This window comes from Lichenostomus cassidix, chromosome 21 (genome assembly GCF_008360975.1).
Source record: "Lichenostomus cassidix isolate B80296 chromosome 21, HeHo_3.0, whole genome shotgun sequence".
NCBI lineage: Eukaryota > Metazoa > Chordata > Aves > Passeriformes > Meliphagidae > Lichenostomus > Lichenostomus cassidix.
This window is the reverse complement of record NC_139501.1, coordinates 3,251,958-3,273,154: the sequence shown is the minus strand read 5'-3', so window position 1 is coordinate 3,273,154 and position 21,197 is coordinate 3,251,958. Positions and strand designations below refer to the sequence as shown.

Genomic DNA, 21,197 nt, shown 5'->3' with positions numbered 1-21,197 from the left:
TGTACCTGGAATGTCAACAGTGACTCACATCCAGTGTCTGCTGCCCTGCCAGGGGGAGCCCTCAGCAGTGCTGTCACACTGCTGCTGCCTTGTGTTGGCCACAAAGGCCACCGGAAGACACCTGGGAGGGCTCCAAGTGTTTTGTGTGGATTTCTCCTTTGTTTTCCACAGCCTGCCCCGACGGATTTTATGGACTGGAGTGTCGGCAAGCCTGTGACTGCCTGAATGGTGCCCACTGTGACCCTGTGACAGGACAGTGCCAGTGTCCCCCTGGCTGGACTGGCCCCCGCTGTGGCCAGGGTAGGTGTCTGTGGCCAGGTGTCATCTGTGGGCACTCTGGAGCCAGGGCTGGCTGTGCTACCAGGTCATAGGAACTGGAGGTTTGGGTTGTCCCTTCCTCATTCATGATTTTCTCTGCATGGAATTTAGTTTGGATGCAGACTGGGGGGTGAGCGTGTTGTGGCTGGATGGAATGAGTGCTTGGGCATCCAGCAAAACTGCTTCCAAACAGATAAAAGGATGTAATGCTGATGGTAACAGTGGCTGTTAGATGTCAGTGCCTGTAGGACACATTATTTCCCTGTAACACCACAAAACCGCCTCACACAGCAGCCACACACCACTGCCAGGCTCTCTCCCAGCCCTGGCACAGTTGGTAGGAGCCTGGCTGCAGTCATTCCCACATTGCCCAACATTCCTGCCTGCTCTGCTCCCCTGCAGCATGCCAGGAGAACAGGTATGGCCAGAACTGCAGCCAGACCTGCCACTGCTTCAACAACGCCACTTGCAGCCACGTCAGCGGCCGCTGCCTCTGCTCGGAGGGCTGGACAGGACCCACGTGCCAGCAAGGTAACACTGCCCAGCCCTGCCTGCTTCCTCTGGAATGCCATTCCTCGGGGTGGGTGGGATGCTGCTGCCTCTTACCTGAGCAGGTGAAATACCAAATGTTGTTTTGTGGGCAGCTGAGCAGCCTTGCGGGTGTCATTGGCTCATCTTGCATAAAAATCAGTGTTGTTCTGTATCAGACCATCCACCCACGGCTCTGGCAGTGTGGCACAAACCTCCGGAGCTGTGTCCTGACTGGGATGTTTGTCCTGCTTCTCCCTCAGCCTGCCCGGCAGGTTTTTACGGGAAGAACTGCCAGCAGCGCTGCCTCTGCCAGAACGGTGGCACTTGTGACCCAGCCACGGGGACCTGTGCTTGCCCTGCGGGCTGGACGGGGCTGGCCTGCGAGCTGGGTGAGGAAACAGCTGGAGAAACAGCTCTGGGGCAAACAGGTCCTGGTTTGGAGTGGTTTTCCTCTGAAGGTTGGAGGTGATGTGCAAGGGGCTGGGAGTGCATGGTGCTTCCTGCGTGTGTGGGTGGTGGGAGCTGGGAGGGTGGGAGCAGGGAGGGGGGGGACCAGGACAGTGTCTCACCTGTGCCCCTGCCAGCCTGTGCCCAGGGGCAGCATGGCCTGGACTGCCAGCAGCGCTGTGACTGCCAGCACGGGGGACTCTGTGACCGCCAGACTGGACACTGCCTCTGCCAGCCCGGCTGGACTGGAGAGAAGTGTGAGAGAAGTAAGTGGGGCATGGGGGGCTTTCATCTGAGGGTGTGGGGTTTAAGCAAAGGCATGAAATCCAGATTTCAGCACAGCAGTGCCATGGTTTTGGCTGTGCCCCAGCTTTTCCCACTGCTGTGCTCTCTCCTTGCATGGAATCACAGAGGGGTTTGGGTGGGAAGGGACCTTAAAGATCATCCAGTTCCAACCCCATCTGTTCCTTTCCCCTGAGGGCTGTCCTGAGAGTGCTGATGCACACCCAGAGCAGCCTGTGGCAGTGCTGGAGGCAGAGGGATGAGATTCCCAAAGGCACAGACCCCCCAGGCATCAGTGCAGAGCCAGAGGCTCCAAGCAGGGATGAAGGCAGGGCACAACCCTGCCTGGTGAAACCAAAATACCAGTGGAGGATCTTCCTCTGCCATGATTATTTTAAGGCTAACAGTGGATCATCCTCTTTCCATTCTTTTGGGTGTCCTTGTATCACACTGACCCTCAGGGCCTGGCTTTGCTCCCAAACCCCAGTAAACCACGACATCTGTCCCTCGGTGGCTCCATGACTGCTGTGTCCTCAGATGTGACACACCCTGGCAATCCCCTTACCATGAGGAAGTGTTGAAAAGCCTCTTGGCCTTCAGAGCAGTGACAGGCACCTCATCAGGTATCACCAAAAAGAGATCTCCAGGCTTCTTCCCTTCCAGGGGTCACGACAGCTCAGCCTGGCATGTCCTTAAATCAGGGTGTAAAGTCCAGTGGCAGCAGTTGCCAGCTGAATTCTGGCACAAGGAAGCTGCTGCTGCAGCCTCAGCCTCTCTCAGGTTTCCTGCTGGGAATGTTTTTCCCGTCAGAAGGCTGTAAACAGCTCGGCTGGCAGCTGAGGCTTGGCCAGACAAATGACCTCTCTGGATCTGCCACATCCCGAGGCACAGTGTCCCCTCCCTGCATTGTCACATGCGCCCAGAGCCACACACAGCCTCAGCAGCACCCGGCAGTGTTAAACACTTCTGTAGTTTCTTTCAAAAAGGTAGAAATTATGTTATTTTTTTCTAAAAGAGCCAAGCTAGGGTCCTGTCAGCTCCCCAAGGTTGTATTTCAATCTGCCAAGGCACAGACACCTTTCTGTGTGCTGCAGAAACCACTGGGAAAAAGCCCCACATCATCTTTTTTGTGCAACTTGTCCTCTCTCCCGTGTTTTCATCCCTGCAGCTTGTCCAGAGGGGCAGTTTGGGGCACGCTGTGAGGAGCTCTGTGACTGTGGGGACAACGTCTCCTGCCACCATGTCACCGGTGCCTGTGACTGTCCCCAGGGCTGGAGGGGCCGGCGCTGTGAGAAAGGTGAGAAACACCCCATGGGAAGGGAAATCCAGGGAAATGGAGGCTGCTCCAGAGCCTGGAAAGGAGGGAAACTTCATTTTTAACGCGAATTACAAGTTGTGGCAAAATATTTTGAGGCTGTTGGGCTGGCTGGGCACCCCTCGGGCTCTGATGCCTTCCAGGCATTAGCAACAACTTAAACTCCAGGCAGGAGACTCACATCCCGTTGTTTGTTTTCCCACAGCCTGCCTGCCAGGTTTCTTTGGGAAGAACTGTGCCAGCCGCTGCTCCTGTCCCCTGGGAGTGTCCTGTCACCATGTCACCGGCCAGTGCGGCTGCCCGCCAGGACTGACCGGAGCTGGATGTGAAAAATGTACGGAGATGGCAACGATCCTCTTGCAGCTCTGCTGACAGCTCTGGGAACGTGATGGGCCAAGCAGTTCCTACAGAAAATAGAAGGGGGAAAAAAAAAAGAAAAACAAGAAAAAAACAGCCCAAGAGCAGAGCTGTGCCAAGGAGCAGCTCCCAGTCTGGCAGCTGGGTGCATGCCTGCGGAGTGTTAGTGGGGCAGAGGGAGCCAAGTGGGAAATCAGAGCTGGGTATTTATCCAGAGGATTAGCAATAAATCACTATTAGAATGAGCTCCTGTGGGTAGGAGCAAGTCTGGAAGAGACAGAGGTGTGTGAGCACATTCCTCACGCAGAGGACAGTGCTGGATTTGCCATCTCTGTGTGTGGAGCTTGCAAAAATATGAGGGCAGGTAGGGCTGGCACAGCAAAAGGCACCTAAATGCCTTTAAGTACTTGCTTTTCCTTTCAATCCAAGCATTTCCTGGAGTGAAGGAACCTTCTGCTTGTGGGTCTCTTTGCATTTTGGGTGGTAGAGAACTTTTACTGCCATAAAATGCTCTCTAAATCCTTGCTAAAAATAAAAATGGGGGGAAAAAATCCTTGTGCAGAGGGGTGGGATGACTCCTGAGCCACCTTGGGGTGTCCTGTCTCCTCACAGCCTGCCTGCCAGGGACCTTTGGAGAGGGCTGTGCTCACATCTGCCAGTGCTCTGGAGCCACCCAGGAGTGTCACCCTGTCACTGGCGCCTGTGTCTGCCCCCCTGGCTTCCACGGTCCCACCTGCCAGCTGGGTGAGTCTTGCTCTGGTCCCCACTGCATCCCCTTTGCAGGTTGTCCTGTCCCAAAATCCTGGTGCCGTGAGGGATGTGTGTGAGCTGCTGCAGGAACCCTATGGATGGTGCCAGCCTGGCACAGACCTGCTCCCAGCAGAGCTCTCTGCCTCCTCCCTGCTGAAACATCCATGCAAACCCACCTGGTGGATTTTCCCAGGATGTCTGGACCTTGTCGTTGTATTTTTAGACACTGAGGCTGCTGTTTGTTGTCCCCTCAGAGTGCTCCCCGGGGTGGTATGGCCGTGACTGCGCGAGGCCGTGCCAGTGCAAGAATGGTGGCCAGTGTGACACTGCCACGGGGATGTGCCACTGCCCAGCAGGCTTCATTGGAGCTGACTGTGGCATTGGTGAGTGCCAGCTCAGCCAGAGGGAGTGGGAAAGCAGGGGAACCTCCTCAGGGGGAGGTGAGGGGTGGGAGATGCAGACCTGCAGCTGATCATGTTTACTGTCTGCCTTAGCCTTGGAAGCATTTTCCTGCTCTGTTTATTTTATGCTAAAATGATTTCTCCTGACACACTGTGCCCTTGCTCTATTGCTGTACCTGGCCATGGCCGGGCAGGGCTTGGAGCAGCCTGGCTTAGTGGAAGATGTCCCTGGCCGTGGCAGCGGGTTTGGAACCAGATGAATTTTAAGTTCTCTTCCAACCCAAACCATTCCATGATTCTGTGATACAGAATCATGTACAGAATCACACCATTCAAGGCTGGAGGCACCTTCTGCCTCCCCACTGCTGTACAAAGCTTTCCCTCTCCCACCTCCCCAGCCCTGCTTTGGCCTGACCCAGGTTTTCCTCTCTCCAGGATGCCCTGCGGGCCGCTATGGCCAGGACTGTGCAGGGCTGTGCTCCTGCGGGGCTGGAGCTCCCTGTGACCCCATCACCGGACACTGTGTGTGCCCTCCAGGCACGGCTGGCCCCTCCTGCCAGCAAGGCAAGTACAGCCGTGGGATGCATCAGAACTTGCAGGCAGTGGGTCCTGAGCAGGAAATGATTTCCCTGCCCTGAGATCTCTGTTCATTTCCCCCATGCTCACCCTGCTGCCTGTCGCCCCGCAGGCTGTGAGAAGCACCGGTACCGGGTGGGCTGCCAGCAGAGCTGCTCCTGCCACAACGGGGGGCTCTGTGACACAGCCGACGGCTCCTGCTCGTGTGCACCGGGGTGGACGGGGAAATCCTGCGAATTAGGTAAACCTGACCCGGACGGATTGTCCTGCACCGCCCCGGTAACTGTGGAGCTCACAGGGTCCGGTTTCTCATACTGGGTCCAGTTTCTTTGTCCCCCCCGTGCCAGCCCTGCCTTAGCACAGTGCTGAGCAGCTCTGCCGCTCCCTGTCGCCCGCAGAATGCCCTCCGGGACGGTACGGTGCCAACTGCCAGCTGCGCTGCTCCTGCCTGCACAACGCCACCTGCCACCCGGCCACGGGGACCTGCCGCTGTCCCGCCGGCCGCTACGGACCCCTGTGCGAGCACAGTGAGTGGTGGCAGCGGGGACACCCTCGGTTTGGGGCGGGGTGGGTCTCTAAAGCTCATCCGGGGGGCAGGAGGGCAGGACACTGGTGTGACCGCCAGTGTCACCCACCGCGGGCTCTCCCTTTGCCGCCAGCTCACGGCGAGCCCTTCCCAGGCAGCAGCAGCAGCAGCAGGGAGGTGATTTCTGACCTCTCCTTGACCTCACGGCCACAGCGGTGCCCTCCCAAGGTGGCTGGGCACACATACCCCACTGCCCGAGGTGTTGGGTACCGAGCAAATGCCGTGGAGCTGGATGGGGTGCTCTGGAGCGGATTGTGTTGCTCTGGAGCTGCATGTGGTGCTCTAGAGCTGAATGTGGTGCTCCGGAGCTGGACGCGATGCTCTGCGACGCTCTGCGACCGCGACTTCGATCGCCCGGGCGCATCTCATGCAGAAAGGCTCTCTGCTTCTCTCTGCTGGGCTGACCGAGGCGCTGCGGCAGCTCAGCCGTAATTCCAGCCCCCGCCGTGCTCTAACGAGCTTCTCCCCGTCCCAGGCTGTCCCGCGGGTTTCCACGGAGAGGGCTGCCGGCAGCGCTGTGACTGCGAGCACGGAGCCGGCTGTCACCCTGCCACCGGCCGCTGCCAGTGTCCCCCGGGGCTGCGGGGCGAGCGCTGTCACACAGGTACTGCCCGTCCTCCTGGCTTTCCCGGCCCATCCCGAGGGTGGGCAGGCGGTCCAGGAGCTCATCCCACCTCTCACACAGGCTGCAAGGAAGGGACGTACGGCGAGGGGTGCCAGCGGCTCTGTGACTGTCCCAGCGATGTCCCCTGCGACCCGGCCACGGGGCGCTGCCTGTGCCCCCCGGGCAAAACCGGCCCCAAATGTGCTGCAGGTGAGCTGAGCCCCGGCTGGGCAGGGGGAAAAGGGCGCTGTGTGGTGGGGGTTTGGCTCCCGGGAAGATGGAAGGGGCTTTTTTTTTCCGGTGTGTGTCCCCTCAGAGAGCGAGAGGGATCTGGACAGTGACACTCACCTCTCTGTCCCGTTTGCAGTCAGATGTGAATGCAAATCCTCCCCCAGCCTGCAGACCCTGCAGGTTCAGATTGCCAGGGTCAAAAGGCTGTGAAGGAACATGCTGGTGACCTGGGGATGCTCTGATGTCCCTTGTCACCGCAGCAAAAGCCTCTCTGTGTCCCATCCTGCACCCAGCTCAAGCAAGCTCTGCCTGCAGCATCCCAGCAAAGCTCTGAGCATTCCTGCTTGGCTGCTGCCACGGGCAACAGCCTGAGCAGCTCTGTGCCCTCTGCAGACTGCCGGCCCACCCAGTTCGGCCCCGACTGCCGCCTGCCGTGCCAGTGTGACCCCAGCAGCTCCTACTGCAACGCCCGGAACGGGCAGTGCCTGTGCCTGAACGGCCACACGGGACACACGTGCCGCGAAGGTGAGGGGACAGAGGGGACCCGGTGGGGAATCCTGGTGCAGAAGCCTGGGGGAGGCTGTACCTGTGCTGGGGCTGTGGGTTCTGCCCCAGGTGGGGTTTGGGAGCAGTAAATCCATTACATCCAGTCATTCAGGGAAGAACCTGCCTGTTCCCGAGCCCCTCGGTGGGTCTGGCCTGTTTGCTGTCCATGTAGACACCAGGGAGGTTTATGAAGCCTCAGAGATGAAGCTGTTTAGCAGCCTGGCCACAGATGTGCCCCTGGTAAAGCCAGGGCACCAATCCCCCTCTCTGGTGAGCACCCTGGAACGCTGATCCCATCCATCAGCCACAGGGGAACCCCCAGGCTGCCAATTTCTGCCCAAACCATGACTGACCCTGTTGGCTCAGTGACCCCCGTGGGTGCTGGGCAGTGGGGGTGGCTGGAGGGTCTGACCCAAACCCACAGCCTGGGACCAGTGCTCCCACTGGGGAAGGCAATGGGGAGGAGGCTGTGTTCCCTAGCAGGGCAGCAGTGTGGAGGGTCAGCCCTGCAGCAGGGCTGTCCACAGGGCTGTCCCAGCAAGGACTGACCTTGTCTTCCCTTCCAGCCACACAGTCCCTGCCACCCACCAGGCCACCACCACCCCCAGAAGGGCTCTGGCCAGCAGAGAAGTAGCTCCTGCTCCGGGAAGCACTCCCTTGGTTTAACCAAGCAGCCACCTGAAGAAACCAACGACCTGTAATGAACTCATTCATGAGCCACACGAGCAGCTCTCGTCTCCTGCCACCCCCAGCTGCTGCTTTTGGGGTGCTCTGAGTGGGGCTGAAGCGCCCAGTATAACTAGTTCACTGTGCCAGCGCGGGCTGGCCGGGAGGACACGTGTGCCAACACCAGTGCATGCCTGTGGCCAGAGGCCAGAAGGTCCAGTTCAGAAGGGATCAGTTCTGGTCAGGGGGCAGTGGACTTTGACAGCTTGTGACACACTGCTGGCCTTCATCTTTTGGGTGCTGGGCGTGGGGAGGAGGCTGAAATCGTGGTCCAAATCAGGTATTTATGCATCAATATTTATGGGAAGCTGCACCACAGTGTTGTCAGGACTGACAGCTGACAGTGCCCAGCTCTCTGGAGACTGGGCCGCCTGTGGATGTACCACCTCACTTGAATTATTTTTTTAAATTTGAATTTCTCACGTTTTTTTACTGTAAATGACCATTTGCCAGGGGAAAAGGCTGGGCTCCAGCATTTGCCTGCAGAGCTGGTGCATCCTTACCGACAGCACAGGCTGTGCTGGACAAGCTTGGCAGGAGCCTGGAGCTTATTCTTCATGCCAGGAGTTTGTCAGCCCACAGATCAGGAGTTTGTCAGCCCATGGAGCTGCCCATGTCACTTACTCCAAGAAAAAGGAAGCCTAAATCATGTGGCAATCAGAGATCCAGCGTGGATGGAGACAAAGCGCTCGAACATCTGGTCCATGCAAATCCAGTTGGAATATCCTCACCCCAGCCCTGACCCCTGAGGAATTTTGCCATTCCTGTCGTAGCCAGGAGCTGGGAAGGGGATGAAGACAGGAGGATCAGCCAGCTCCTGGATTGTTGATGAGTGTGGAGTCATGGAAAAGCCTCGGCTGCCACCTGCAGCATGGGGAAATGTCACCACTCCAGTGGCTCTGCTCCAGTGTCACCACAGCAATGCCATCACCCCAGCCACAGCCCAGGGCTCTCTTTGTATTTGCACAAAGCTCTTGGGCAGGTGAAGTCCAAGAGCTGGCACTGTCAGAGGAACCTTGGCTCTGTGGAGGAGAGGGACAGCCCTGTCCCCTCCTGTGCCATCCTGTCCTGTCCCCTCCTGTCCCATCCCATCCCCACTCCAGTGGCTGCACACAGCCCTGCCCAGGTGCTTGGCCTTTAAATTATTCCCACAGGGGCCAACTGAAAATAATAAAAGAACTGTTTCTTTTCCTGATGGAATTTATTTTAATCTGTATATAACTTGTAATTTTGGGCTAATTCCTTTCTTATTTTATTTCTTCCTTAACAGTATTTTTTTGCATTAATTATCATTCTTGTGAAGAAATCATGTTAATATAAGTGTGTAGTGAAGGACCAAAATGGTGTTGTTGAGGTTGGATGTTGGATAAAGCAGGGAGCAGGAAGATTTTGTCCACGTGCCAAATGACCCCAAATCAGTGCTGCCAGTGGTGCTGCTGATTCTCCAGACAATCATCCCTTGGCTTCCCTTTGCCCTGAAGTGCCCAGGGCATTGCAGGAAGGTTCTGGTGATTGCCTTGGCCATTTGGGAGCAGCACAGGGGGAGGAGAAAGAGGAGGAGGAGGCCAGTGGAGATGATCTGCATTGATGATCTGCTCCACAATATGGAAATGGCCTTAAAAATGGGGATAGATCCATCCTGTCCCATTCCAGCACAAAGCTGAGCTGCAGTTGCTTGGAGCAATCCATGTCTGATCATGGGACTGCAGCAGCCCTGTACCTGTATTTTTATATATTGTTCTTTTCCTGCTCATATTTCTTAATACAGTTTGTTTGCTTCCTCTTTTCTCGTACTGTCTCCCTGTTTGATTCTTCTTTAATTTAGCACTGATGAAAAAATGTTACTTTCTCCACAGTTAAGAGAAATAAACAGAAAGCCTGGCTGAGTTTCTACTTACCTCGTTTCTCCCAGTCAAATACCCCTGACACCTGCTGGCAGTCAGGGGCTCTGGGTGTTTCATGAGATGCACATATTATGTGAGAACAGCCTTCAGAGATGCCAGCAGCAGAATGAAGCTTCTTTTTAGGGCTGACAGTGGGACAACCTGGCTCCTTGGATGTGACATGGAGCTGTTGTGCTCAGGGGCAGCTGTCACCACTAACAGAGGACATGTGGTTCATTGGTATCCAAGAATTTATTGTTACTTTAATTTACAGTTTGATCAGAACAGACCTTACACCGATGTGAAAGTGAAGCTGGCAGTGTGTGGGGCTGGCTCACCCCAAAATTGTAGCTGCCATATCCCCTCCATGGGGTGTGAGGGGCTGAGCCCTGGGCAGAGCCCCCCCCACCTTGGGAGGAGGGAAAGGCAGGTGGGAGCTGCAGCACTGCTCCTCATCCTGCCCCTGCTGCCCCCTCTACCTGGAATATCCCATTCCTGGCCCCAGAGCTGACTCCACGGGAACAACTCTGGCACCAAGTATTTTAGTAAGTGACCCAAAGGTGTTTGGCATCACCTCACCTGTGCAGGTCACAGCTCTGCCCTAAGGGACCAAGAATTACCGTGGGGAGAGAGACAGAAAAAACACAAACAGGAGGGGAAGCTGGGTCGAGGAATAAGCCAAGCACGTGGATTTAGTTCCTAACAACCCCTGACTGGGGAATGTTCTCTCCACGCCAGGTGAGCAGCAGCTGGTGGCCCTGGTGCCAGCAGGGACAGAGATGGTGGCACAGCCACCTCAGAGCCCAGAGCAGCCCCAGCCTTGCCAGCTTGGGCCAAACCCTGGGCTGCTCCAGAGCCTGTTCTGGGTCACTGCTGCCAGCACTGCCAGGAGTGCCCAGTGCCAGCTCTGCCGTGCAGGAGCTGCTGTGTCACAGATGTCACCCAGCCCCAACCTGGGCCGTGAGCTCTGCCACCCGAGACAAGCACAGCTCAAGAAGAAAGGCTCTGCTGCTCCCTTCTCTCCATGGGCTCAGTCTGCAGAGGTCTGGAGGTCCCTGAAGTGGCTCCCTGAGGCACAGGGGTGTCCCTGGGCTGTCCCTACACGTCGGTCTCGATGCGCAGCCTCTCCATGCGCCTCACGTTGCCCTCGGCGGCCACCCGGCTGGTGATGGGTCTGGCACAGGTCTGGGGGAACCAGCCCCGCTCCCCATCCCGCAGCCGCTCCCCCCAGCACCAGCCTGGGAGGGAACAGAGTGGGTGACACTGTCAGGAAGGGCCAGGGACGCTGGGGACACCCCATTTCCCACCCCTGGAGGTGCTGGCTGGAGGCATGCAGGGAAAGCTTGGCAGGGGAGGAGGTTTCTGATTTATTGCCTGTTCTGGGGTGTTCTTCCCCTTCTGAGGGCTCTGCTGCTGGTGCCAGCCACAGCCTGCACACAGGAGTCACCCCTAAGGAGTGCCACCTCCATCAGCCACCAGGACCTGCTGTCCCTTGCTGGGACACAGCACCACTGGCCTCACCAGCAGCCAGGGCTTCCTAGGAGCTTCTGCAATTGCTGACATCCCAATTCCTGGGGATCACTGAAGGTTCCCCCCTCCCTGGCTCTGCTGAGGTCACAGCCTGTCCCAGACCCAGCCCAGTGATTTACTGGCACTCACCATCCTCTCCTCCCAGCACCAGGACAACATCTGCCTGCTGCAGGGACAGCTCGTCTGCCTCCTTGGCCAGGTAGGCACGGGTGATCTCCACCTGGCTCAGGTCTGCAGGACAAGGGACAGCAGGGACAGTGAGCAGGCACAAGTCCTTCCTCAGCCGTCACCCCTGGCTGCCCACCCAGCCCTGCACAGCACGGCATGCTCTGTTCCCTCCTGTCCCTGCCCCTTATCCCTCCCAGCTTCTCAAAGCTCCTCTTACAACAGCTGAAGGCATTCCTGGAATTCCACTGTGCCTCCTAGGAAATGCATTTAAAGTTAATTGTGACTGATAATGGCAGGCAACTCCTAAGGAGCAAAGTACTGAGTTTTTCTCTCCACTGCCAGGAGTGGAGAAGAATCAGATAGAAACCCAGGCCTGCACTTTAACAGGTGATCCCAGCAGAGCCAGGCTGCTCTCTGGCACACAGTACCTCCTTTGGGAGTGGTGTCAGGCTTTTCCTTTTCCCTGTGCATCAGCGCTGCGATCCACCGGGCCCTGTCACTCCTGCCAGAGGGAAAATCCACATCACAGAGACAATAATCACATCACAAAGACAGCAGCAGTAGCTGGACGTTCCCAGCAGGATGAATGCTTTCCAGGGAGTCAGACTGGACAAGCATTTGATCAGAGTATTCAATGGAAAGACATTTCCCAAATGGCACACACAGCCCAGCTGCTTTGCTTCACTCGGGACAGGGGAAGCTGATATGGGAATTATATGGGAAATCTAAGAGAGAGGAAGGAACAGAGCCTGGGAGAAGCCTGTGAACATCCCCATTTCTGGGAGGAGGAGTGTGGGGGGAGAGGGAGCTTTGCAGAAGCCTCAGAGGATTTCCTGTCCACCCCACAGAGCAAAATCCCAGTAAGGCACTCACAGTGTCTCTGCTGACAGCACCACCTCTTCCCGCCTGCCCTCGCTGTCCTTCTCCAGCACCACCCTCAGCAGGTGCCCCCCAGCCTTGCCAGGAGGAGGGGAGGGTGGATCTGTGCTCTCCACCTTCTCCACGGTGACCTGGTCCAGCGTGGCGTAGTTCATCACCGTGTAACTCTCCTCGCTGTGGCACAGAAGGGATCACACAATCACACTCAGCTGTGGGGTCTGGGACACTTCCTAGCTCTCAGCATGGCACAGGAGGATCAGCAGGCATTGCCAGAGCAGCCTGGAGCTATAGCCAGGGTGGGACATGGCTCTGAGTACTTGCTAGCCACCTACCCACAGAGGCAAGGCCACTGGTGGGACTGGGTGCTTCTCTTCTGGCTAACTAGGGACACCTCAAAAAGGTCAAACTGGGGAAATCTCACAGATTCCTCAGGCATGTGCTGCCTGGGAAATTGGGATTTAATCCCCTAGCTGCTCTTCACACACACAGACACACAGAATCACAGGGTTGGAAGACATCCAAGATCACCAAATCCAACCCATACCCCAACACCACCTCAACTAAACCATGGCACTGAGTGTCACATCCAACCTTTTTTTAAACACATCCAGGAGTGATGACTCCACCACCTCCCCAGGCAGACAATTCCAAAACTTTACTACTCTTCCAGTAAAAAAACTTTTCCTGATATCAAACCTAAATCTCCCTTGACACACACAGCTTGAGACTATATCCTCTTATTCTGTCATTGCTGCCTGGAAAAAGAGACCGACCCACTTGACCACAAAGGGAAGGCAGGTCAGAGAAAGGCAGCAAACCTCACCTCTTCTTCTTGGTGATGATCAGGACGTCGTTGAACAGGAAGAGGTAGCAGAGGCGGCCAGCACCACGGCGGAAAATCCCAGCCTCCTCGGAGAGCAGCAGGTAGAGCTCGCCTCGCTTCCGCAGCCAGCGGGACACGGAGATCAGCGGGAAAGGCTGGAACAGAGCCAGGAACAGAGCCAGGGACAGGCTGAGTTACTGCCCTGCTCAGCAGCAGCAGGAAAAATCAAGCCAAGAAGTGAACCTGCAGCGGCTCTGGAGTCAGTTGGGATGGACACAGCACATGCTTTTGGTTTGCTTTTGCAAGAGGATTTTCCAGGAGGCAGGTGGAGGGCAGAGCAGGCAGGTGCCACACTCCAGCACACCCAGAGATGTCCCCCGGGACCCCAAGGTGACAATGTCATGGCTTTACCACACCCTTTAGAAACTTCCTGCATCCAACAGCCTAGTCTAGGCTTCCCAGAAGGATTCCCAGGACAGGTCTGACCTGCCTGAACAGACCTCAGAAGACTTCCCACCACAAGACCTCACCTTCTTCTTTCCAAATTCCAGCTGTTTCTGCAGGGTGTACATCTGCTCCGTCCTCTCCATAGCCCGAGCTCCCTCATTGCAGCTCTTGACCAGCTGGGAAGAGAAAAACATCACCAGGGAAGCAGAGAAGGGTTGGACACTGAGTCCATCCATCTCCCACACCATCCCCAGCATTAGGGACTGTCCTGCTTCCCTGAGAAGACAGAGAGACAAATCCAAAGCCAGGTTTGGGAAGAGGCAGGGGGATGCTCTGCTGGTGAGAGATGGCACATGGGGTCTGCCTGGAGAAGGACTGAAGTGAAGCTGAACCAAAACTGAGGAGCAGCAGGAAGAGGAAGAATGAATCATCTGAGAAGAGCTCAAGGCAGGAGGATGGACAATCAGACAGAGAGGAGGACTGCTGAGATGTGAGAGCAGGACAGACTGGGAGCAGCAGGAATGTGCTGCCAAGAGCTGCTTTTAGGGAGAGGGAAGAAAAAGTCTCCAATGGCACTTTGGTGGCCTCACTCTCTGTCACCCATTGCCCTGTGGGACTGACCAGTGGATGGGAAAACACAGGGAGATGGGATCCAGGAGCATGGAGAGCACACAGGTTGTGACTCCTGTGCTCCACTTCCCTCTCTGCTTCATTCCCTACCCTCTGCCCAAATCCCCAAAACCCACGGTGAGAGCTGTCCCAGGAAGGACGAAGATGGATCAAAGATGAAAGAAGGAAATACAAGAAAAAGGGAAAAAACCAAGATCAGGCAATAAAAATGGGAAAAGAAGTGTTTATCCAGCAACGCTTTGGAGCAGGGAAGTCTCAAGTGAGCCAAGGTTGGGAGGGAAATGAGGGGCTGGAATGGCAGTGCTGGATGAGTGCTGCAGAGGGCTGAGCTGGCAGGAGGAGAGCTGCAGGGCTGGCAGCTGAGGCTCACCTTGCTGATGGCCTTCACAGCTCGGGTGGCAGCTCCATAGGCTGCAGTGTGAACGTTTGTTTTTTGCTGGACGGTCTGGAATTGCAAGGTAAGAAGCTTTAGTGACATTGCACCATGGAGAAGGGAGTATCAGCCTCTTCCCTGGGATTTCAGGATGCACCACGTTGATTGAGCCTTTCCCAATGGTCAAAGGAAGGTTTAACAGTGCTGGGAGCTGTGAATCTGGGGTTTCACATCTGATATGTGCCTGGCCACCCCCTGGCCTAACCCCTGCAACCCACCAGAGACTGGGAGCAGCTCCTGGAAACCCCACATCCAGCAGCTTTGCCATTTAGAGCAGATTTCCATGAAGAATGCAAGACCTGCTCTCCATTCCTGGGCTGCCTGACCACTCATCCATCAGCACACTTGTGCTACCCCATGCTGGGACCCAGATATGGCACAGAAGACCGTCAGGTCACTCAGAATGGTGGCATCAAGACATGAAGTGTTACTCACAGAGTTTTAAGCTGCACACCTGACACCCCCAAGAAGCAGATTGCTCTGGATATAAATCACAGAATGTGCTGAGCTGGGAGGAACCCATTAGGATCATCAAATCCAACTCCTGGCCCTGCACAGGACACCCCAAGAATCCCACCACGTGCCTGAGAGTTATCCAAATGCTCCTCCTGAATGCAGGAGCATCCAGGCTCAGCATCCAGGGCCCTCCCAGAGGGCTGCAAGTCCAAGCAGAGGCTCTCCTGGGCTCAGCAAACCAAAGGGAACAGAGTCACCTCTTCAGAGGTGCCAAGCAATGCCACTGTGTGACTACTTACATCTAAGAGCAGAGGAAGCCGTGTTACCCTTTGCATGGGCAGAATGAGGAATGAGAGCATTGGCAGGCCTCCACACTCTGGTTTCCTTTCAATCTGTTTCAGGGTCTCTTTAAATAAGGGGTTTGTGGTTCTGGAACAGGACAAGAAAGCTCCATTAACTCTGTTCTTCAGTTGTCAGGATTTTCCAGCAGCTCTCCACACATGGGAAATGCAGAGCAGTGACAGCTCTGCCTCAGGTGCTCATTGTCACTCTGCTGGGCAGGAACAGGACTGATCCCACAGCAGGTGGTGGAAAAGCACCCAGAGAGAGAGATGCTGAGTCCACCCAAAGGTGGGTAAAGCCACAGATGTACCAACAACAGACTCAGACTTGGCCTGGAGATGAACAGGATCCATCTGTGTCCCCACATCATCAACCTCTGCAACCCCTGGAGCCCAGAGCCCCTCGGTGGCAATTCCTGGCCAGCCCAAGCCCTGTACTCACAGCAGCTTATCCAGTGTCCTGTGCTGATAGACCTCATTGGAGCAGTAGCTGATGTAGGGGTTGAAGTGGTTTGTGGCGTGTTCTTCCACGATGTCACTGATGTCAGGGATCAGGAGGTGCTCCTGGTGTCGCTTCTCCAAGTCTTCAAAGAAGCTGAGGAGAGGATTTAAACAACCTCACTACGTGACTCACCAGGGCTGGACAAACAGAATGTTCCCAGTGCAGCTTCTCCCCAGCTTTCCCAGAGGAGATGAGGCCTGGATCCCTTCTGGCAGGGCAGCTCCAGCAGCAGAGACACCCACGCCTTCCCCAGAGGCACAGCCTGCCTTCCTCCCTTCTCAGATCCCTCCTCCCCTTCAGCCCTCTGTGAGGTTTAGTTTCTGCCTCATCGGGAAGCCACAAGCCATCAACGCCCCCACAGCCATTCCCAGAGCTGCTGCATCCTCTTCCTGCTGCTTCCCACACGGACACAGCTTGCCCAGCACCATCTCTCAAGGTGTTTGCTCCCTATTTCCCTGGGAATGCCTTCAGCAATGCAAGGGAGGGTTGGTTTTGCACTACAAATACACAGAGCTCAGCGTCCCCTCCCAGCTCCCTGTCCCACTTGCCTCGTGCTGACTGCCAGGATGTCCCCAATGTTGGAGAAGAGGTGGTGGTGCTCTGTCTGAGTCATGGTGTCCTTCAGCTCCTCTGACCTCATGAAGTGACCCACCAGGATGCTCAGGCTGTGCATGTAGGAGTACTCAGAGGTGATGATCTCAAACATGGCCTGGAAAAAGCAGGGCAGGGGAGATGCAACAGCACAAACTGACTGGACAAAGCCAGGAATTAAAGCCTGATAAATCTTATTTACGCTCTTTTGGCACAAAGCCTCCAGAAATGACTTGGCTCCAAGAGGATGATGCTCCTCGTGTCATGTCAGCACAGCCTGGCCAACACCAATAACCCCACTGTGTTTTAGGACACTCAGCTGTTGAAAAGCCACAGCATGAAGATGTTTTCCCATCAGCACCCAGTGGAGCTGCCTGTTTCCTCACCAATTTGTGAGCCCTCCCAGCACTGCCCAGCCCTGCAGCAGCTGGAAGCAGCAGCACCATGAGCTGAGCCGAGCCCAGCTCCACCTGGAGCCAACCCTGTCAGAGCCACGTGTGTCCCACAGCCTTTGGTGGCTGAGCACATCCCAGGCGCCTCTCACCTCCTGCCGCTTGCGCTCCTCGGGGGAGATCCTCTGCAGGATGCCCGACTCCAGAACCTGCGGGGAGAGGCTGGGATGAGCAGGAATGATGGTCCTTGAACGCCCTCTAGTGCGGTCTGGGGCTGTGTCAGCCTCCCCACGGCCATCCCAGCATCACCATCACACCCCACCACACCCCACTGCCCATCATCACCCACTGCTGCCCCACCCACCGAGGCATCACCCAGCCCCACAGCCCCCAGCAGTTGGCTGGGGATGAAGATGACTCTCCCCACAGCCCACAGAGATAGCCCAAATGGGATCACCTGCCTTCCCCCTGGCTGTAGGTGAACCCCAACCACAGCAGCTCCACCTGCACCACCAGCCCTGGGCAGACCCTGCGTGTCCCAGCCAGGCCTGGACAGCCCAGACCATCCCAGTGCAAAGCCCAACACTGCAGAATGATCCCCTCAGAGCTCTCGGAGCCCCCAGGCTGGCCCTACCTCGGGCAGCTGGCTCCAGGTGAGCTGTGCTGGGCGGTAGCTCTGCACCACGATAGCAGAGCCCAGAGGGGATGGCTCCTCTGGCACTGGTTCCTCCAGCAAGTCCTCGTCTGACTCATGGCTGACAGAGTTCAGACCTCTCTCACGGATCTCCTGATACAGCCGGGGCTCTGCGGAGGAGAAGACAAGAGGTCAGCACTGCAGCCTCTCCCAGCCAAGGCTTCCCTTCCCAGCATGGCTGCCTTGCCCTGCTGGCCACGAGCCACAAGCGCCAGCGAGCTCGGGGCCAGGAACTCCCTGATGAGGTTGGACTTTGCACTGCAGTGATTACCCAGCGGCTCCTGCTCCCAACAGCTTCCCACAGCTCTCCCGTTTTCCCTGGGAGCAAGCTGGGAGCCACAGGGCAGCAACTGCAGTGTTATCTGCCTCAGGAGTGGGAAAGAAGGGCAGCAATGCTCCTCTTGCTTGGGGGAAAACAGGGACAAAAACCACAGCCCCAGGCCATGGACAGGGAGCAGCAGAGTGTGAAAAGGAGGAGCTGGAGCACTCACGGTCCTTGAACGAGCCGCCACGCTTCTGCACCCTCTTGCGCCCCAGGGTTCTCTGCAAGGGCAAGAGGAGAGCCTGCTGTGGTTGCCACACTTCTGAGGCCTTGGGAAAAGTCCCTCGGGAAGGGGGAGTTACCTGTGCCAGTCAGCCCACACCACCCTGTTCTTTCAGCCTGGCTTTTGTCTGAGCTCTGTTTGCCTTACCCAGGTGACTCAGCTTTCACCTCCCGCAATCAGGGTCACACTCAGAACCATTCTGTACCTGCACTGCTGCTGTCAAATCTCCCTCACACCTGGACTTTGCCTGCTCTGGAGTCTCCCTTTCCCCAGAGCTGCTTCACCCATGTTTGTGTACGACTGGAGCAGCTCTCCCGGCCAGCCCCACCCTGCAAACATCCCACAGCCGCCTGCCAAGTGGCCCCGGAGCAGCTCCACTCCCCACCAAAGCCATGTCAGCTATTCCCAGCCCCTCCAGGGACCTGCAGCATCTGCTGGTGACACGGAGCTTCCCAAGGCATGGGCACGACACCAGGCTCAGCAAAACAGCTCCAAAACTGACCAGAGCTGGTGACACAGAGCTTCCCAAGGCAGGAAAACAGCTCCAAAACTGGCCAGAGCTGTGGGGTCTCCAGCTTCTCTGTCACCACCAGGAAAGCAGGACCTCATCCCTGCCAGACAGGGGTGGCAGTGGGGGCTAAACCCACCTTGCTCCTGCCGGGGCTGCGGTCAGGCAGGGCGCTGCCATCCTCGGACACTGGTTTCAGTGAGGGAGTGACCTTCACTGGCTCCAGCTCTGTGCCCGGGCCCTTCATGGCCGCGCGGTAGGACATGTTCCTCAGGTTGCGCTTGAGAGCTCCTCCACCATCATCCTCATCCTCCACCTCCAGGGCCAGGATGGGGACAGACGCCCGCTTGGGGTCAGGGCTCAGGGGCTCCCGGCTCGCCCCGAAGCTCTGGTGCCGGGAGGGGCTGTTCTTGGGCTTGGAGGAGACGGCCAGGCTTTTGGGGATGAGCTGCTGCGTTCCCACCTTCAGCGCCACCGGGCTCTCCGTGCTCAGGATGATGCGGCGGGGCTCGGCAGAGGTGGGGGAGGCCAGTGGGGACAGCGGGGTGGCACTGGGGGCTGTAGTGGAGCTGTGCTTCCCAGGAGGATGGGTCGGGCTGGGGGGCTCTGGCCGCACCGGGTGGCATCGATACTCCAGGAGCAAAGTCTTGTCATCCCCAGAGGGGCTCTGAGACATGGTGGTGGCCCAGGAGAGCAGCAAGCTGAGGGAGACAGACAGACAGGCGGCTGAACAGCTCTCAGTAAGGCAGCAGGAATTCACACTGAGCCACAGGAACCTTGGGACAGCACAGGACTGAGCCTCCGCCTTCCCAGGCTGCTCCGCAGGCAGGGCCTGTATGGGGACACTTGGGATGCTGTCACCACCCCTGTGCCTTGCAGGGCCACCCGTGTGCCAGGGCCAGCCTGGTGGCTCCAGGACACGGCCAGGCTGGCAGCTCCAGGACGTGGCCAGGCACCAGGAGCAGCAGGCCATGCCTCAGGCACCGGGCAGGCTCAGACCTGAGCAGGGCATGCCTGGAGCCTCACCAAGCCCCGTTTCTGCCACACCTCCATGTCCCCTTATTCCCCTTTGGGGTGCTGCCAGCCACCACAGCCAGCCTGCACCCTCCTGGATTCCACCTCCCCCGGGCTGTGGAATCCCCGGCGGCGCCTGGCCGTGAACCCTGTGCTCCTCCAAGCTCGTACCTGCCCCAAACCAGCTCCACACCACCCACAAAAACACCTGCCCGCCTCCCTGGGGCTCCTCAGCTGGGGTTAAGGTCACTCATGCCCTCCTGTGCCACCCACAGAACCGACAGAACTCTGCCCCGACAGAACACACAGAACGTTTCATGCCCTCTGCCTGTTACATAACTTCAGGAGAAGTTATGGTTTAGTTCTCCACTGAGGTCCCATTGTGCACCAGTGCCATCTCCAAGCTGTTCCCTTTCAAAGACCAGGAAACAAACCCAGGCTGGACGGTGCTTTTTCCCTGCATGAATGACTGGCAGGGGGACAGCACAGACCCATCAACAACAGCTCATTTGACAGAGATGCTGCTCATTCCACTGCCCTTGGATGAGGGACACATGCTCTGTGTCCAGAGGTCTGCCAAATGTCCTGCGGACGAGGAAAGAGCCACATTCTGCTCTTAACCCCATCCTGGCTGTGGATGAAGCTTATCCTAAGCCCCTGTAGCAATCAACAGGCCCCAGTCCAGAGGCTCTGGGGGCTGCAGCATTCACAGCGTTGGGGTGGAGGGAGGCTCGGTGGCCACACAGGACATTGACCACAGTGTCACTGCCCACGGTGGCACAAGGACACAGGAGGCAGGTAACCCGGTGCCAGGGAACAGGGCTCTAAATGGGCTGCGAGCACAGCCGGATACAGCCCCGGGATGACCCCCAAACCCCTCCGGCATGGACCCAACCCCTCCCGGCACCGCTGGGCACTGAGACCCTCGGGGACAGCGGGGACAGAGCCGCGGGAGGACCAACCCGACTGCCCCTCGGGAGGGACGGGACAGCCGCTCCCCTCCGTCCCTCCCCGGAAGGTGCTCTCTCGGGGCCACCGCCTGCACAGCTCCCCGGTGCCGGTCCCGGCTGCAGTCCCGGTCCATCCCCGGTCCATCCCCGGTCCATCCCCGGTCCCTCCGCAGCGCCCCAGCCCCGACACGCCGCGCCCGCACCTACCCGCGCCCCTCGGAGCCAGCGCGGCGGCGGCGGGCGGGACGGGGAAGGGATGGGAGGAACCGGGGAGGGCTGGGAGGAACCAGGGAGGGCTGGGAGGAACCGGGGCGGGACCGGGGGAGGTGCCGGTACAGCCCCGGGGCCGGGCAGGGGTGGAGGTGCCGCTCGGAGCTGCAGGTGGTGTCCCGCAAATCCCGGCTCCGAGCAGCGCTCTGCCGCTTCCCGCGCCCCGTCCCTGCTTCCCAGGAGTGAAACATTCATTAAGCGTCTCTAGAAACAATGTTTTCCTGCTTCTTGATGAGTCTGAAGAAGGTGTTTGAGCGAAGCGTCGCTGCCGGCCCCTGGAATTTCGGCATTCCCCATCCCGTAAAGCCACCTCTCCGAGGTCGCTTGAGGTGACAGGATTATTCGGGTTACAAACGACTGTGCCCCGGCTGTCCTCGGGGTCTGGTCAACACACACTCGGTGTTTCAGCAGCCCAGGGATTCTCCCTTGCTAAAGGCACATCTGATGCTCGCTTTAGTTGAGTCTTGAGCG

At 57.5% G+C, this 21,197-nt stretch overlaps 2 protein-coding genes across 4 annotated transcripts in view; one reads left to right on the top strand and one right to left on the bottom strand.

Annotated features, from left to right (window-relative positions):
- The window catches only part of MEGF6 (multiple EGF like domains 6), a 73,888-nt gene extending 64,325 nt beyond the window's left edge, over positions 1 to 9,563 (top strand). For both annotated transcript variants that reach the window (XM_085080275.1, XM_085080277.1), the window contains 15 exons: positions 172 to 300; positions 721 to 849; positions 1,110 to 1,238; positions 1,434 to 1,562; positions 2,747 to 2,875; positions 3,099 to 3,227; positions 3,863 to 3,994; positions 4,255 to 4,383; positions 4,837 to 4,965; positions 5,090 to 5,218; positions 5,376 to 5,504; positions 6,039 to 6,167; positions 6,249 to 6,377; positions 6,792 to 6,923; positions 7,511 to 9,563. In XM_085080275.1, coding sequence (XP_084936401.1) covers positions 172 to 300; positions 721 to 849; positions 1,110 to 1,238; positions 1,434 to 1,562; positions 2,747 to 2,875; positions 3,099 to 3,227; positions 3,863 to 3,994; positions 4,255 to 4,383; positions 4,837 to 4,965; positions 5,090 to 5,218; positions 5,376 to 5,504; positions 6,039 to 6,167; positions 6,249 to 6,377; positions 6,792 to 6,923; positions 7,511 to 7,578 — 1,880 coding nt within the window. In that variant the 3' untranslated portion in view covers positions 7,579 to 9,563. The remainder of the gene's footprint in view (positions 1 to 171; positions 301 to 720; positions 850 to 1,109; positions 1,239 to 1,433; positions 1,563 to 2,746; positions 2,876 to 3,098; positions 3,228 to 3,862; positions 3,995 to 4,254; positions 4,384 to 4,836; positions 4,966 to 5,089; positions 5,219 to 5,375; positions 5,505 to 6,038; positions 6,168 to 6,248; positions 6,378 to 6,791; positions 6,924 to 7,510) is intronic.
- Positions 9,564 to 9,786: 223 nt separating this feature from the next.
- ARHGEF16 (Rho guanine nucleotide exchange factor 16) lies at positions 9,787 to 20,757 on the bottom strand. Of its 2 annotated transcripts, XM_085080279.1 has the most exons (15): positions 20,664 to 20,757; positions 18,632 to 19,193; positions 17,931 to 17,982; positions 17,380 to 17,549; positions 16,898 to 16,954; positions 16,311 to 16,471; positions 15,703 to 15,855; positions 15,219 to 15,348; positions 14,401 to 14,475; positions 13,484 to 13,576; positions 12,954 to 13,108; positions 12,125 to 12,304; positions 11,680 to 11,753; positions 11,213 to 11,314; positions 9,787 to 10,791 (listed from the first exon to the last, which is right to left on the bottom strand). In XM_085080279.1, the coding sequence occupies exons 2-15, from the start codon at positions 19,166 to 19,168 to the stop codon at positions 10,652 to 10,654; spliced, it is 2,079 nt and encodes a 692-aa protein (XP_084936405.1). In that variant the 5' UTR covers positions 19,169 to 19,193; positions 20,664 to 20,757; the 3' UTR covers positions 9,787 to 10,651. The 2 variants fall into 2 exon arrangements, with proteins under 2 accessions (XP_084936405.1, XP_084936404.1); XM_085080278.1 differs by lacking the exon at positions 20,664 to 20,757 and having other exon boundaries at positions 18,632 to 20,604.
- Positions 20,758 to 21,197: the final 440 nt, after the last annotated feature.